This window comes from Drosophila sechellia, chromosome X (genome assembly GCF_004382195.2).
Source record: "Drosophila sechellia strain sech25 chromosome X, ASM438219v1, whole genome shotgun sequence".
NCBI lineage: Eukaryota > Metazoa > Arthropoda > Insecta > Diptera > Drosophilidae > Drosophila > Drosophila sechellia.
In genome coordinates this window covers 10,861,054-10,877,911 of record NC_045954.1, presented here as the reverse complement: position 1 = coordinate 10,877,911, position 16,858 = coordinate 10,861,054, and the positions used below count along the sequence as shown (strand labels likewise).

General features: G+C 47.5%; 1 protein-coding gene across 2 annotated transcripts; it reads left to right on the top strand.

Annotated features, from left to right (window-relative positions):
• The first annotated feature begins 922 nt into the window (after positions 1 to 922).
• On the top strand, positions 923 to 15,591 carry LOC6617621 (protein sevenless). 2 transcript variants are annotated; one of them, XM_002041898.2, is made up of 12 exons: positions 923 to 1,069; positions 2,848 to 3,675; positions 7,279 to 7,353; positions 7,850 to 7,915; positions 8,033 to 8,428; positions 8,492 to 8,731; positions 8,794 to 9,122; positions 9,182 to 13,839; positions 13,898 to 14,175; positions 14,235 to 14,429; positions 14,486 to 14,931; positions 15,000 to 15,591. In XM_002041898.2, exons 2-12 carry the CDS (start codon positions 2,959 to 2,961, stop codon positions 15,295 to 15,297), a joined length of 7,698 nt encoding a protein of 2,565 aa, XP_002041934.2. In that variant the 5' UTR covers positions 923 to 1,069; positions 2,848 to 2,958; the 3' UTR covers positions 15,298 to 15,591. The 2 variants fall into 2 exon arrangements, with proteins under 2 accessions (XP_002041934.2, XP_032580553.1); XM_032724662.1 differs by having other exon boundaries at positions 2,836 to 3,675.
• Positions 15,592 to 16,858: the final 1,267 nt, after the last annotated feature.

The window sequence follows — 16,858 nt, the reverse complement described above, 5'->3', positions numbered from 1 at the left end:
ATTGTGTGGGCTTGTTCCCTATTGAATTCAATTATTTTCGAGCGTTTACTGCTGCTTGCGATCAATTAGTTTAATAATCAATTTAGGTGTACTGTTAATGCTTAGTTAAATGTGCTCAGAGTGAGTCGGCTAAACGATTTAAACAAATTTTCTGCCACGTTTATTTGTTGGCGAAAAATCGCGTTGATTTGCGCTATTCATGTGACGATTTGTTTACAGTAAATTGAATTTTATTTATAATTATTTTTGTAAGCTTTTGTAAACAAATAAAGTTTTTCTATTGAAAGAAGTTGAAATTTAAACATCTTGTAAGCTTTGAATATATTTAGTCTTAATAAATCTAGACTAAAAATTAGTACTATAATTCAATTAATATAATATAATTATATACATTTACATAGTATATATATTACTTAAATTTTAGTAATAAAAAGATGTTGCTATGTAAGTCCGAAGTTTATTTAAAACCAAAATCATCACATCAATTAGAAGCACAATCTTAAGATCATGTTCTTATTAAGATTTTATTTTGCAAAAGATACATTCGTTTTTTAAGATGGAAAATTTCTATCTATCTGTACCTAAGACCTGCTTACCCGATCAACCGATTGAGTTGAGCTTTGACCCATGGAAAGAGAAGCCCGGTGGGCTATCTACCCATGATATCCAGTTTAGGGGTTGCCCTGCCAGTGACGTCACAGTTGCTGCGTCACGAAAAAGAAGATCAATGGGCCTTTCAGATCGGTTCGGTTCAGTTCGGTTCGGTTGCGGTGCGCTTCGTCACTCATCGTTCATCGCATCGTAGGGTATCGTATGGTATCGTATGGTATCGTATGGTATCGTATGGTATCGTATCGCATCGCATCGCTTCGGTTCGGTTTCAGTTCCGTGCTCAAGTTCTCCAGCTGGGGGGTTGGACTTGGACTTGAAGCTTGGGGCTTGGTTAAAAAGCCGCCGCTCGCCGGCAAATCAGTTCTGCTGCGATCGCGCCACTGCGCACTACGTAACGCTTCGGGAATTCCAGATCCAGATTCCGATTCACATCCAGATATCTGCGACATTTTGTCGAGTGAGTTGTGCTCGGTACTTCGCGCACTCAAATATACAAGATACATCCGTGCGTATGTGTGTGTTTGCATGAATTTCGTCACTTTTAATGCCCTTTTTTTTCGCGTGCACTGAGTGTTCCTGTGTGTGTGTGTGTATCTGTGAGGAGTTGCTTTTCAGTTGGGGCCGCAACTGCAACAATAAAATGCAATTAAGCCGCTCAAATCAACAATAAATTGAATTAAAGCGCGTGAACAGCGCTTAACAACTTCAACAGCGTCGATTCGAGCGAAATGTGGGTGAGAGTTTAAGGCTCCATCGGTTTTGACTTTCTGATTGTACAAATATATATATGTGTCTGTGTATATATATGTACTATAGCATACCTTCGACTAATTAATGCAAAACGCTGGCCGGCAGCATTTGCATAATATTCTCTGAATAACTTTAATGCAATTAATCCGCTGTGATCTTTCGTGTTTTCACTATTTCGCGCGGTTTATTCAATTTGAATTTCAATTTATTTTCGGTTTTTCTGTTTCATTTTGTTTATATATATGTATATATATATTTGTTCGGTCTAGTCTGCTCATCGGGCGATTTAATTAACATTTTCCGTGCTGCTGTGCTGTTGTTGTTGCTGGTAAATATGAAATTAAAGTGCAATTAACTATTATATGTACATATATATATTTTTCTATGGTTTCGCTGAACTTGCGGGCAAAGGGGATTTCCGTTTTTGAAAGTGCGACTCCGCTCGATTATTCTTCTTAATGAGGATAAATTTGTTATGGCCACTTCCCACTTCCCGTTCGTTGTTGTGGGCGGTTGAAGGGGGCGTGACTTATTGGCCATGCATTACGCCATGTTAATTGAAACTTGTCGCTTGGCTAGCTGATTATGCAGACGCCATATTAATTAGCCCATGGACCATGAGACCATGGACCGCATCCCCATGTCCTCTAAACGAAATCCCGGCGAAATTTGTATGAGTTGGGCGGTGGAAGCTGGCCAAACCAGTTATGGAGATCATCGGGATTTTGGCTTATCGATCCGGACTCAGATTGTGTGTTTGTGTTTACCCGTTTTATCTCGCCGGCAATTGTGCGTTGAACCTTTGAGCTGCATCTGAAATAAGTAGAATGCGATGTATCTAAGCTTTTTCGTGGGGTATATTCATTTGCCTACACAATTTTATTAATAATATTTCATATATTTGCATTTTATGCTATTGGTACAACTATTAATCAAATATACACGTAAATTGTTACAATAAATTGAGAAATAATCCGGAAAACTCATGATAATTGACGGTTTGACAAAAATGATAGTAATATTGGATTTGGCAAGGGCAGAACTGCCACTTTGTAAACACAGTGATTGGAGTATCCATTAATTAGATATAAGTTGGCTTGATGATATACAATATTTGCAAATTACTAGGTTCGGACCTTTTAGCAGCTTTTTTATGCCTACAAAAAATAAGTAATTCTCTTTAATGGAAAGTTAGCAAGATTCATTACAAATAAATAAAATATATTCATATATTTTAACATTATATGACATAATGTTGAGTAAAGGGTATCCGTAAAATATGACTTGCATTTCATTTTTTGTAACTGCCTCTTTTGCTGCTTCTCGAATTTGCATAAAATGGAAATTAGTTTGTGTACTTAAAATTTCCAATTGAATTGGTTTTTTGACTCTGCTATTTGAAATCTGATTTTTATTTGTGCGTTTTTCCATTTCGCTTTTTTATTTCACTGCGGCGCATTGTATGTGTTTCAGTTTCGTTTTCAGTCAAATGCGGCACTAAAATGTAAATTCAGCCGAAGAAAACAACGATTATCGAGTGAAATAGGAATCGAACGCCACAAATCGGTGAACTCGGGGTGAAGATCGAGTGCCTCGATGACTATGTTTTGGCACCAAAATGTAGACCACCAGTCGGATGAGCAGGACAAACAGGCCAAGGCGACGGCGCCCACGAAGAGATTGAACATCAGCTTCAATGTGAAGATCGCGGTGAATGTGAACACCAAGATGACCACCACCCATATCAACCAGCAGGCACCTGGCACCAACTCCGCCTCGTCGAACTCCCAGAATGCCTCACCCAGCAAGATTGTGGTCCGCCAGCAGAGCAGCTCCTTCGATCTTCGCCAGCAATTGGCTCGCTTGGGCCGCCAGTTGGCCAGTGGTCAGGATGGTCATGGCGGCATATCCACCATACTGATCATCAATCTTCTCCTGCTCATTCTACTCTCGATCTGCTGCGATGTCTGCCGATCGCACAACTATACGGTGCACCAGAGTCCCGAACCCGTCTCCAAGGACCAAATGCGTCTGCTGCGTCCCAAACTGAACAGCGATGTGGTCGAGAAGGTGGCCATCTGGCACAAGCACGCCGCCGCAGCTCCGCCAAGCATTGTCGAGGGCATCGCCATCAGCAGCAGACCACAGTCAACAATGGAGCATTCGCCAGAGGATCGGGATCGGGATCGGGATCGGGATCGGGATCGGGATCGGGATCGGGATCGGGATCCGGCGGAGGAACAGCACGGCGTCGACGAGCGAATGGTCCTGGAACGCGTGACCAGGGATTGTGTGCAGCGCTGCATTGTTGAGGTGAGTTCTATATTTTATATTGTATTTACATACATTGTGATAATGCACATTGTGTCAAAAGAGCATAAAACATGCTTAAAACATGAATTTCCCCAGGGCTGTGCAACATCCATCAAAGCAAAGAAAAAATAAATAAATAAACAAAAGCGACTTTCGGGTGCGAAATGTTTCTTTTTCCAGTTTTGCTTGTGTCAACGATATAATCGAAAAACAATCTAAACAAGTGCAACTCGAGCTGGCTAACTCATCACGTAGACCAAGTTATATATTTCAACAATTTTTTTTTATTTCTCAGACATTTAGCTGACTAGCTTATTGAGTTGAATGAATTTTCCGACCATTCCAGTGGCCATTAATCGCTCACTCGCACTCGGCTTATTAAATGATATGTGTAATTGAAGATCGTCGAGTTAAGTCGGTGATTAAATGTACGCTACATACATACATACAAGTATGTGGGCTGGATGAAGTGACATTTCAATTAGCTGAATCAGAACAGATCGGGATTAGAATCTGGCTCATTATTTGGGTTACCTCCTCGACTCACTCGGCTCGGCTTTATTGCAATTTGCATACTGAGTGGGTGTGTGTTTTATCTGGCTTTTGTGCCATATAGAGTCTCATGTCACATGTCACATGTTTTGCACAGAAAATCATCATCATGGCACCCATAGTGTTGTATACGTGTATATTTTATATTTTTTTTTCCACATATATTTTTCATTAATTTCCCCACACTACTTAGTTTCATGTCCTGGTGAGCTTAATTAAAAAGGATTTTAATTAGGCAACCGATTGACTTGTTTTATTTGATGCACTTTGTTTATGCTTTAATTGCGGCTAAGTGAGTGCAGAGGTTTTTGTAATGCGAGCTGTGAAATGCGTCAAAGGGGTGATAAAAAAGTGTGCCTTTAATTAATTATAAAATATAGATAAGGGCATATACATATGAGATATGGTGTCAAAGCTTTGGAAAGTGCTAAACATATTGGTTTGCAATTGCAACAATCAGGGCAATGTTAATACATATTAAGTTTAAAATACTAAATTCTGAATATAAATATTTATGAAATTGATGATATTAATGATTCTTATGGAGTTAATTACTCCAAGATGCCCAGTATTTCCCCTCAACAATGCAATTTACTTGCAAAAAATGCTCAAGTACATCATACACATGTATATAGTCAGCACTTCAGCTGGCACATAAGTACATATATACATCTTTTGCGGTGCAAATTTGCGAACAGTAATTACTGTATTGTCGCAGAGTGTGTAATCGGAGTTAGTAGCCGCATGTAAATCAGTGACTTGGCGGGCACTTCATTCATTAGGAAAGCGCCAATTCAGTAATCCACAGTTCGACACTCCACTTACACACCAAGCCCCATCGCGCCAATAAAAATTAATGATAAGCGAGCGCCATCTGGGGTTGAGAATGCGAGTGAATTCAATTTAATGACCGAAGAGCATTGATGAATCCAAGAATCAGTTGTTAAATTATATAATCACTCTTAAGTTAAGCTTAAGTTAAGTAAATTTGTGTGATTTAACTATTTAGTTCAGTTCTCATGCTGTATAAATTGCCATTTTAATCGAAACCTTGATTACGCATTTAAGTTCTTCCTATGACCCGCTTTTAATCGCTTGAGCTGGTGATGATTTAGCTCCAGGAATAAACTAGACCAAACCAAACCTCCATTTTCAACCAGTAACTGGATTTCGCATAGCCTAGAAAGGCGAGGCGAACAAAAGAAATTTTATTAAGATGTTTTGCCTTGTTGGAATCGAGAGTGAGCAAAATGTTTAGTCAATTTAAGTGTACGGGTACGTGTAGGTAGTGCTATAATTGCGGTGCAGTTAATAGGAGTGCTGTTAAAAAAAAATATATATATATATTAACAAATAAGTACCTTCTTTCGCTCATGATTAAAGTTAGCTTAAAAGATTAAGATATATAAAGCCCAACAATTTGCGCTGGAATAGAGCACTAAAACTTCAAAATTCAATATTATTTTTTTTTAATTTCTTATATTTGCAATTGAGTTACTATTAATTTGGGCGCTGCTGTGCGTTCGTAAGCACACAAGTGTATTTTCTTTGGCTCGCTTTTCCAGAGCCTGACGGCAGCAACAACAATGGGACAATAATGGTGTCAATAACACACCAACCCAGTCTGGCGTCCTTCCTTCCGGCCCCGCCCCCTTTCTAATGTGTGTGTGCCTGTGTGTGTGTGTGTGTGTATGTACGCGTGTGTGTGTGGGTCGGTTTCCGAGTTAATGTAATAGAAATTGTACAACAAAAGATGAGCAATGACGACATGAAAACCCCCAATGCCAATTAGTCTCGGGCCCCAGGCTCAATCTTTCGTCTCTCGTCTCCCGTTTCCCGGGGGGGTTCTTCGCCAGCTTCATGGCGTCTTTTTTCCCTCGTTTTTCCGCTTGGCAAAGGGAGGAGCTCGCTTTCGCTGTGTGAAGAGCTATTTCTGTTTGTGAAAAAGCCAATCAAGCTAAATTAATAAAATATTTCGTAGAACTCTAAATTAAATTGACGCGTGTGCGAATCACAAAAAAAATAAAAAAACAAAACAAAACAAAAATAAAATAAAATGGAAAGTGCAAGCACCAGAAAAAAGTACACACACTCGTGTTTAAGTGTGAGGAAATCCAAATCCACGGCGGGAAATCCCGTGGTAATTACTTGTCCATTTAGCAAGCTGGAGCAACACAATTAACAAAGTTGGCCACTTTAAGGAGTTTCCAAATGGCGCAGGGGGCAACTCAAAGTGTGCCAAATTGGATTTTAAGTACTGGCTTTCCATTTTATTTTTTTGGGGTAAAGGAACTCAAAGGATTGCGGATTTGCGAGATACATGTGTGAAGTTTAAAGAAATGTTTAATGAGCCATGGAATTTTTGCTTATTTTAAGTTCAACTTGGAGATTTACTCGTAAAAAAGGTTAGAATTTCGTTTAGTTTACAATCAAATCTTAGTTACAGTTTGTATATATCTAAACATAACTTTTTATGACTTTAAAAATACTTTTTATTAATATCTGGCGAATGGGTTTGTTTTGTATTTAAGCCACAAGCATCGAGTTTTGCATGGATGACCCCGTTTTAAGCCGGTATGTGGAATCCTTGGGTGGCTCAAAAAGTCTCGTCTATGCAAATGGCTTCAAAACTCGTTAGATCTTCATGGCTCACGTGGCCAAAACGAGTTTCGGCCAAATTAATGCAGCATCATTGTTGGTTTTCGGAAATCTAATTTCAATGCAAAAATAAAACGAAGGAATACATTATGTGTGTGAAGCGAACTTAATCGAGAGTGTATATAACATATATCTGTGTTCATTTTATTAGCGAGATGCTCGAGGTCTCTCTCCCTGCTCCCCAATGATAATTGATCGAAATAATTGAACCATCGGCATTGGCACAGAAATCGCGTTTATATTGCCATTGCTATATGGTTATATAATTGATATATATATGTGCTCACTTCAGCTTTTTCCCATACAAACTCACCGCAACTTCCGTTCCCAAGTGACCAAAATGAAATACTAATTGCTTTCACATTTTCATTGTAATTATTTCCCCCTTTCCAGGAGGATCTGTTTCTGGACGAGTTTGGAATTAAATGCGAGAAGGCGGACAATGGCGAGAAGTGCTACAAAACACGAGTAAGTCGAAGACTTTGGGAAGCCGGTATTGAAATGGGATAGGATCGACCAGTCGGGTAATCCGATACCATTGTTCGCGCTCTGGGTTAACCACTCCAGTTACCAGATCAATTGGACACGAACTCGAAATGCATGATCCTCTGCCAGTCGTTCTCCTTCTCCAAGCAACTGAGGAAGCCATCGAAGAGGATCTTCATGAGCTCCCTCTTGCTCCTGGGCTCCTTACCCATTCCTTTCCCTTTCCTTTCCTTCGCTGGTAATTTACACTTGATCATCAATGAGCGGTTTTGCCTGTAAAGTAACTAAGAACGGGAATTTTTGCGCAGGGTGTGTTTTAAAGATACAAAAATATATTTAAATGTTGCCAAATTGACAGATACTCTATTTTGATATGTTCCACCGGGTTTCCTTAACAGATACTCAACTCCTTGACAGATACTCTATTTTGATATGTTCCACCGGGTTTCCTTAAACATTTTACATCCTTTTTTTGCAGTGCACCAAGGGCTGTGCCCAGTGGTATCGCGCCCTCAAGGAGCTGGAGTCCTGCCAGGAGGCCTGCGTAAGTGGCATCCCATCACCAATCATCCTACCCAGATCCCAGTACCCACTACCCAATCCATATCCAGATCCAGTCTGACCCCGTTCGTTGTTGTCTCCCCATTTGGCCCGTCCGCAGCTGTCTCTCCAGTTCTACCCGTACGACATGCCCTGCATCGGCGCCTGCGAGATGGCCCAGCGGGACTACTGGCACCTCCAGCGCCTGGCCATCAGCCACCTGGTGGAGCGGACGCAGCCGCAGCTGGAGCGAGCTCCACGGGCGGAAGGACAGGTCACGCCACTGACCATCCGCTGGGCGATGCACTTTCCGGAGCACTACCTGGCCAGCAGACCCTTCAACATACAGTACCAGTTTGTGGATCACCACGGCGAGGAGCTGGAACTCGAGCAGGCAGACCAGGATGCATCCGGAGAGGCGGGTTCCAGTGCCTGGTTTAACTTAGCCGATTACGACTGTGACGAGTATTATGTGTGCGAGATACTGGAAGCTCTGATACCCTACACACAATACAGGGTACGTTTGAGTTGCATCATTTTCATTTTTAATATATGTATATATTTGTATGCATTTCTTCAGTTCCGATTTGAGTTGCTTTTCGGCGAGAATAGAGACGAAGTGCTCTACTCCCCGGCCACGCCCGCCTACCAAACGCCCCCCGAGGGCGCGCCCATCTCGGCTCCGGTCATCGAGTATCTGTTGGGTCTGGACGACAGCCACCTGGCTGTCCACTGGCATCCCGGTCGCTTCACCAATGGTCCCATCGAGGGTTACCGCCTGCGTTTGGGTTCCTCGGAGGGAAACGCCACAATTGAACAGGTGAGAGATGGTCATCCAATCATTCCAATTATCCGTAGTATCCATATCTTTCACCTTTTTAGCTGGTTCCGGCTGGACGAGGTAGCTACATCTTTTCCCAGCTACAAGCTGGCGCCAACTATACCCTGGCGCTGAGCATGATCAACAAACAGGGTGAGGGTCCGGTGGCCAAGGGATTTGTGCAGACTCACTCCGCCGGAAATGAAAAGCCTGTCAAGGATCTGACAGAAAGTGTCCTGCTCGCCGGACGAAGGGCTGTGATGTGGCAATCGCTGGAACCGGCCGGTGAGAATTCCATGATCTATCAATCTCAGGAGGAACTGGCGGATATCGCCTGGTCAAAGCGGGAGCAACAACTGTGGCTGCTGAACGTCCATGGAGAGTTGCGCAGGTGGGAAGGATTAGATATACATACAAATTATTTGGCTAAATCCGATGAAATCCTTGCAGCTTAAAATTTGAATCCGGCCAAATGGTGAGTCCGGCCCAGCAGCTCAAGCTGGATCTGGGTAACATTTCCAGTGGAAGATGGGTTCCTCGCAGATTGAGCTTCGATTGGCTGCATCACCGACTGTACTTCGCCATGGAGTCGCCAGAGCGAAATCAATCCAGTTTCCAGATTATCAGCACGGATTTGCTGGGTGAAGCAGCACAGAAAGTGGGCGAGTCTTTCGATCTGCCCGTTGAGCAGCTGGAAGTGGATGCCCTGAATGGCTGGATCTTCTGGAGGAACGAGGAGTCGCTGTGGCGTCAGGATCTGCATGGTCGAATGAGCCATCGCCTGGTGAGGATCAGGCAACCCGGTTGGTTCCTGGTGCAGCCGCAACACTTCCTCATCCATCTAATGCTTCCGCAGGAGGGCAAATTCCTAGAGATTAGCTACGATGGTGGGTTCAAGCTTTCACTGCCGCTTCCTCTGCCTGCGAATGGAGCTGGAAATGGACCTGCATCCAGTCATTGGCTAAGCTTTGCCCTGCTGGGTCGCTCCCTGCTCCTGCCCGATGCTGGTCAGCTGATCCTGGTTGAGCAGCAGGGTCAGGCAGCCAGTCCCAGTGCCTTATGGCCTCTAAAGAATTTGCCCGACTGCTGGGCCGTTATACTCCTGGTGCCGAGAAGCCAACCACTGACCAGCGCTGGAGGAAAACCGCACAGCTTGAAGGCATTGCTGGGAGCACAGGCGGCGAAGATCTCGTGGAAGGAGCCGGAACGCAATCCCTACCAATCGGCGGATGCTGCACGCAGCTGGAGCTACGAACTGGAAGTGCTCGATGTGGCCAGCCAAAGTGCCTTTAGCATTCGGAATATTCGTGGACCCATCTTTGGATTGCAGCGCCTACAGCCGGATAATCTCTACCAACTGCGGGTAAGGGCAATAAACGTGGATGGAGAGCCGGGCGAGTGGACTGAACCGCTGGCAGCCCGCACCTGGCCACTGGGTCCACATCGCTTGAGATGGGCCAGCCGGCAGGGAAGCGTCATTCATACCAACGAGCTGGGCGAGGGCTTGGAAGTGCAGCAGGAACAGTTGGAGCGACTACCCGGCCCCATGACCATGGTGAATGAAAGCGTAGGCTACTACGTCACTGGCGAGGGCTTGCTGCACTGCATCAATATGGTGCACAGCCAATGGGGATGCCCCATATCGGAGCCACTGCAGCATGTGGGTTCGGTGACTTACGACTGGCGGGGCGGAAGAGTTTACTGGACGGATCTGGCCAGAAATTGCGTAGTGCGCATGGATCCATGGTCGGGTAGTCGGGAACTGTTGCCCATCTTCGAGGCCAACTTCCTGGCATTGGATTCGCGTCAGGGCCACCTGTACTATGCCACCAGCTCCCAGCTCTCGCGACATGGATCCACGCCCGACGAAGCGGTCACCTATTATCGTGTTAATGGACTGGAGGGCAGCATCGCCTCCTTTGTGCTGGACACCCAGCAGGATCAGCTCTTCTGGCTTGTTAAAGGCTCTGGTGCACTGAGTCTGTATCGTGCGCCCTTGACCGCAGGCGGGGATGCGCTGCAGATGATCCACCAGATTAAGGGCGTCTTCCCGGCTGTCCCGGATAGTTTGCAACTCCTGCGGCCTTTGGGCGCACTTCTTTGGCTGGAGCGGAGTGGCAGGAGAGCTCGCTTGGTCCGCTTGGCTGCTCCTCAGGATGTCATGCAGCTACCGACTCCGGACCAGGCCTCTCCTGCCTCCGCATTGCAGTTATTGGACCCACAACCATTACCTCCGCCGGATGAGGGGGTTATTCCCATGACCGTGGTCCCGGATAGCGTGCGTCTGGACGCTGGCCACTGGGACGACTTCCATGTGCGTTGGCAGCCATCTACTTCCGCTGGCAATCACAGCGTCTCCTATCGTCTGCTCCTCGAGTTCGGTCAAAGACTGCAAACCTTGGATTTGAGCACACCATTTGCCCGGCTGACCCAATTGCCTCAGGCGCAGTTGCAGCTGAAGATCAGCATAACACCGCGAACCGCGTGGCGAAGTGGAGACACCACTCGGGTGCAGCTCACCACCCCGCCCGTGGGTCCTAGTCAGCCTCGTCGGCTGCGCGTGTTCGTGGAGCGCTTGGCCACCGCCCTGCAGGAGGCCAATGTGAGTGCTGTGCTCCGCTGGGATGCGCCGGAACAGGGTCAGGAGGCGCCGATGCAGGCGCTTGAGTACCACATCAGCTGCTGGCTGGGCTCTGAGCTGCACGAGGAGCTGCGCCTCAATCAGAGTGCCCTGGAGGCCCGCGTGGAGCACCTGCAACCGGATCAGACGTACCACTTTCAGGTGGAGGCACGTGTGGCTGCCACGGGAGCAGCAGCGGGCGCAGCTAGCCATGCCCTTCATGTTGCACCAGAGGTGCAGGCGGTGCCCCGCGTACTCTATGCCAATGCGGAGTTCATTGGCGAACTGGACCTGGACACGCGGAATCGCATGCGACTGGTGCACACGGCCAGTCCGGTGGAGCATCTGGTGAGCATCGAGGGCGAGCAGCGATTGCTGTGGGTCAACGAGCACGTGGAGCTGCTCACCCATGTCCCGGGATCAGCTCCTGCAAAGTTGGCCAGGATGAGGGCCGAGGTCTTGGCACTGGCCGTGGACTGGATACAGCGGATCGTTTACTGGGCGGAACTGGATGCCACTGCACCGCAGGCGGCGATAATCTATCGCCTAGATCTGTGCAACTTCGAAGGGAAGATCCTGCAGGGCGATCGGGTGTGGAGCACTCCCAGGGGGCGGCTGCTGAAGGATCTGGTGGCTCTGCCACAGGCACAATCCCTGATCTGGTTGGAGTACGAGCATGGATCTCCGAGAAATGGTTCGCTTCGGGGCAGAAATCTAACCGATGGCTCGGAGCTGGAATGGGCAACGGTTCAGCCGCTAATCCGTCTGCATGCTGGAAGCTTAGAGCCCGGATCTGAGACCTTGAACCTGGTGGACACCCAGGGCAAGCTGTGTGTCTACGATGTGGCCCGCCAGCTGTGCACGGCCAGCGCTTTGCGGGCACAGCTGAATTTGCTGGGCGAGGATTCTATTGCTAGTCAGTTGGCCCAGGATTCGGGATACCTTTATGCCGTGAAAAACTGGAGCCTTCGTGCTTATGGTCGCCGGCGCCAGCAGCTGGAGTATACGGTGGAACTGGAGCCGGAGGAGGTGCGGCTGCTCCAGGCACACAACTATCAGGCTTATCCGCCCAAGAACTGTCTGCTCCTTCCTTCGTCCGGCGGATCCTTCCTGAAAGCTACCGATTGTGAGGAGCAGAGATGCCAATTACACTTACCCATGATCACAGCCTCTGAAGATTGTCCACTGCCTGTTCCTGGCGTAAGATACCAATTTAATCTTACGTTAGCCAAGGAACACGGATCCGAGCAGCAAGAGCATGAGGTGGAGCCCCTGGGACAGTGGCTGCTCAGTGCTGGGGAATCGTTGAATCTTACAGACTTGCTGCCCTTCACCCGCTATCGCGTATCAGGAATTCTGAGCAGCTATTACCAAAAGAAGTTGGCATTACCCACCTTGGCATTGGCACCACTGGAGCTCCTTACCGCCTCTGCCACGCCCTCGCCTCCAAGAAACTTCAGTGTTCGTGTACTGAGTCCCAGGGAACTGGAGGTCAGCTGGTTGCCGCCGGAGCAGCTGCGTAGCGAAAGTGTCTACTACACGCTCCACTGGCAACAGGAACTGGATGGTGAGAATGTCCAGGATCGGCGGGAATGGGAGGCACATGAGCGGCGACTGGAGACGGCGGGCACTCATCGATTGACCGAAATCAAGCCGGGATCTGGGTATAGCCTGTGGGTTCAGGCCCATGCCACGCCCACCAAGAGCAACAGCAGCGAGCGGCTGCATGTGCGTAGTTTCACCGAATTACCGGAGTTGCAGCTCCTGGAGCTGGGACCCTATTCTCTGAGTCTCACCTGGGCGGGAACACCGGATCCTCTGGGATCCCTGCAGCTCGAATGCCGATCGTCAGATGAGCAACTGCGTCGCAATGTGGCCGGAAATCACACTAAGATGGTGGTGGAGCCACTGCAGCCACGAACGCGCTATCAGTGTCGCCTGCTCCTGGGCTATGCGGCGACTCCGGGAGCTCCACTGTACCATGGCACAGCAGAGGAGTACGAGACTCTGGGAGATGCCCCCAGTCAGCCGGGCAAACCGCAATTGGAGCACATCGCCGAGGAGGTGTTCCGTGTCACCTGGACGGCGGCCCGCGGTAATGGAGCACCTATTGCCCTCTACAATCTGGAGGCACTCCAGGCGAGAAGCGACATTCGCCGGAGGCGTAGAAGAAGGCGCAACAGCGGTGGGTCACTGGAACAGCTGCCGTGGGCAGAGGAGCCGGTGGTCGTGGAGGATCAGTGGCTGGACTTCTGCAACACCACCGAGCTGAGCTGCATTGTGAAGAGTCTGCATTCGAGCAGGTTGCTCCTCTTCCGGGTGCGTGCGCGGAGTTTGGAGCACGGCTGGGGACCTTACAGCGAGGAGAGCGAACGGGTGGCGGAGCCCTTCGTTTCGCCGGAGAAGAGAGGATCCCTGGTCCTGGCCATCATTGCGCCGGCTGCCATCGTTTCCAGCTGCGTTCTGGCATTGGTGTTCGTCCGAAAAGGTAGGTCAGGAGATTTGGGCTTGAAAGGCAACATATTGTATTGATTATATCCGTTCAGTTCAAAAGCGACGCCTGCGTGCCAAGAAACTGCTCCAGCAGAGCCGTCCCAGCATCTGGAGCAACCTGTCCACCTTGCAGACGCAACAGCAGCTGATGGCCGTCAGGAATCGCGCCTTTTCCACCACGCTGAGTGATGCGGACATCGCCCTGCTGCCCCAAATCAATTGGAGTCAACTGAAGTTGCTCCGATTTCTGGGCAGCGGTGCTTTTGGTGAGGTGTACGAGGGTCAGTTGAAGACGGAGGACTCCGAGGAGCCGCAACGAGTGGCCATCAAGGTGAGTAGTCTGCGGTAGCCGGAAAAGGGGCCACTATTGACCTGGTTTCGATCCTCCAGAGCCTCCGCAAGGGAGCCAGTGAATTTGCCGAGCTGCTCCAGGAAGCTCAGCTGATGAGCAACTTCAAGCACGAGAACATCGTGTGTCTGGTGGGCATCTGCTTCGACACCGAGTCCATCTCGCTGATCATGGAGCACATGGAGGCGGGCGATTTGCTTAGCTACCTACGTGCCGCCAGGGCTACCAGCACCCAGGTGGGCTAAGATTTAGATGTAATAATTATAAATTTACTAAAGATGTTGTCATCTAGGAGCCACAACCCACTACTGGACTCTCGCTCTCCGAGCTCCTGGCCATGTGCATTGATGTGGCCAACGGCTGCAGTTACCTGGAGGACATGCACTTCGTGCATCGCGACCTGGCCTGTCGGAACTGTTTGGTCACGGAATCGACGGGCAGCACGGATCGTCGGCGCACCGTGAAGATTGGCGACTTCGGATTGGCGAGGGACATCTACAAGAGCGACTACTACCGAAAGGAGGGCGAGGGCCTGCTCCCGGTGCGCTGGATGTCGCCGGAGAGTCTCGTCGACGGGCTCTTCACCACACAGTCGGATGTGTGGGCCTTTGGGGTGCTTTGCTGGGAGATCCTCACCCTGGGCCAGCAGCCGTATGCGGCGAGGAACAACTTCGAGGTGCTGGCCCATGTCAAGGAGGGCGGACGGCTCCAGCAGCCGCCCATGTGCACGGAGAAGCTGTAAGTCTATCATTGCTTTCAATTTATCCTTTACCGATAGTTGTTCCTTGTTTAATCCTGTCCACCAGTTACTCCCTGCTCCTGCTTTGCTGGCGAACGGATCCGTGGGAGCGGCCCAGTTTCCGGCGCTGCTACAACACACTCCATGCCATCAGCACCGATCTGCGGCGCAGCCAAATGGCCTCGGCAACGGCGGATACGGTGGTCAGCTGCTCCAGGCCGGAGTTTAAGATGCGATTCGATGGCCAGCCCACGGAGGAGCAAAGGGAGCACAAGGAGCAGCCGGAGGATGAGAACCTGACGCTGCGGGAAGCGCCGCCCAAGGATAAACAATTGTATGCCAACGAGGGAGTCTCCCGACTTTAGGAAGGTTGCTCCCGTGTCCCTCACAAAGGTCTTCTCAAAACAATTAGCTTTCCATCTAAGCTTTAGCATCTAAGTTCTAAGTTTAATTTGTACGAGAATGTGGAGAAAAATGGTCGATGAGGAAGGCAAGTTTGTATTCTATTTCGGATTAAGATACTTTTTTTTCATCTCAGATACAGGAATTATGGGCAAGCGCATTGTCTATAAGTTTTATTTGCACAGCTATTTATTTATTTGTTTGTAATATTTCAATGAATGGATAGACTTAAATATATTATTATATTTTTGGTACTAGCTTATGTTTTTTAATGTACATTTTTAGCTGACATGCAAGTGTTTAATATCCATATTTTCTCACCAAATTGAAATTGTGGTGCTCTTTATTTATTTACTTTGCTGTTTTATTAAATTATAATATCAGCGACTTGGGACGGCGAAACTTCTTTCGAAACTCATTTTCATTGTAATTCCGAATCTAATGCCACTCACGACTATGCTTAATTTTATTGAATTTACCGAGTTTTTAATGCGTGTTGGCCAGAAAAAGTTTTTCTCTTTTATTTTCATCATTTTCCTCGGTGTTTTCTTGTTTTGGCACGGCTTTTCCCCGCGAAAATACAATCAAATTAAATGTGAGCGTCGGTGGAAAAGTTTGGCGATACTTTGGCCTGGGAGTAATGACGGGGGTTTTGGAAGGCCTATAAATAGAGCTAAGTTAAGGTAATGTTCGTGAAGGTCGTCCTTTTAACTAATCACCGCAGTTGAAGGAACTCTGAGCGGGCAAAGTGAGGTGAAGGGAAAAGACCTGACCCAAGTTTCTTCCTTGCAGGCACGCACGCACACCCACATGCACACGCACCACCCATTCAACAACCACCCACTCACGCACCACCCACTTACCCACACCCATGGCCATCCATTTACAAACATGCAGATTTGTCAAATGCTTTGGCAAACTTTTTCTCCCCGCATCGCATTACACAAAAGGCTTGGAGAAAGTGGGTTTTTTTTCGGCGATGGGGATAAATCAAAAATTGTAAATAGCAGCACATAAATCGATTACCTTGTGGGGCTCTCGTTAACCCACGAAGAACGGAACATAAATAAACCATTTTTAATATGCGAATAAGCAGCTTAACTTTGTGCAATACCCTGACTTTTGGGCGACAGCAATTCGTCAAAGGATTGGCCATGTTTTTATTGGAAATTCCTCAATCCGCTGCTAGCAGTTACTATGTTTCGATAGGAAATGTTAGCATTTATGAAAGGTTGCCAACCAAAATATAACTAACTACATTTGAGAGCGTATTTAAATTGCGTTTAAAGTCGCCTTTTATATGCCAACAATACAGTTCATATTTTTTACCACCAGTTATTGCCATTTGCGTGCTTTTACCTTTGGCCCGGAATTTTGATTCGGTGGGTGGGGGCCAGTGAAACGGGAGCTGACTTCAAGGTGACTTGCCATTGATTTCGTTTATTATTATGGATGTTTTTTTTTTTGCATTCCCTTACTTTTCTTTTTTTTTTGAATGGCAAGCTGCGCCATGCTCCACGTTCC

Bases quoted from the DNA above. Each gene is read 5' to 3' on its own strand.
- LOC6617621 (XM_002041898.2), top strand. From the start codon at position 2,959: ATGACTATGTTTTGGCACCAAAATGTAGACCACCAGTCGGATGAGCAG. The intron at 7,916-8,032 runs GTAAGTGGCATC...GCCCGTCCGCAG, and splicing joins AGTCCTGCCAGGAGGCCTGC to CTGTCTCTCCAGTTCTACCC. The intron at 14,932-14,999 runs GTAAGTCTATCA...CCTGTCCACCAG, and splicing joins CCCATGTGCACGGAGAAGCT to TTACTCCCTGCTCCTGCTTT.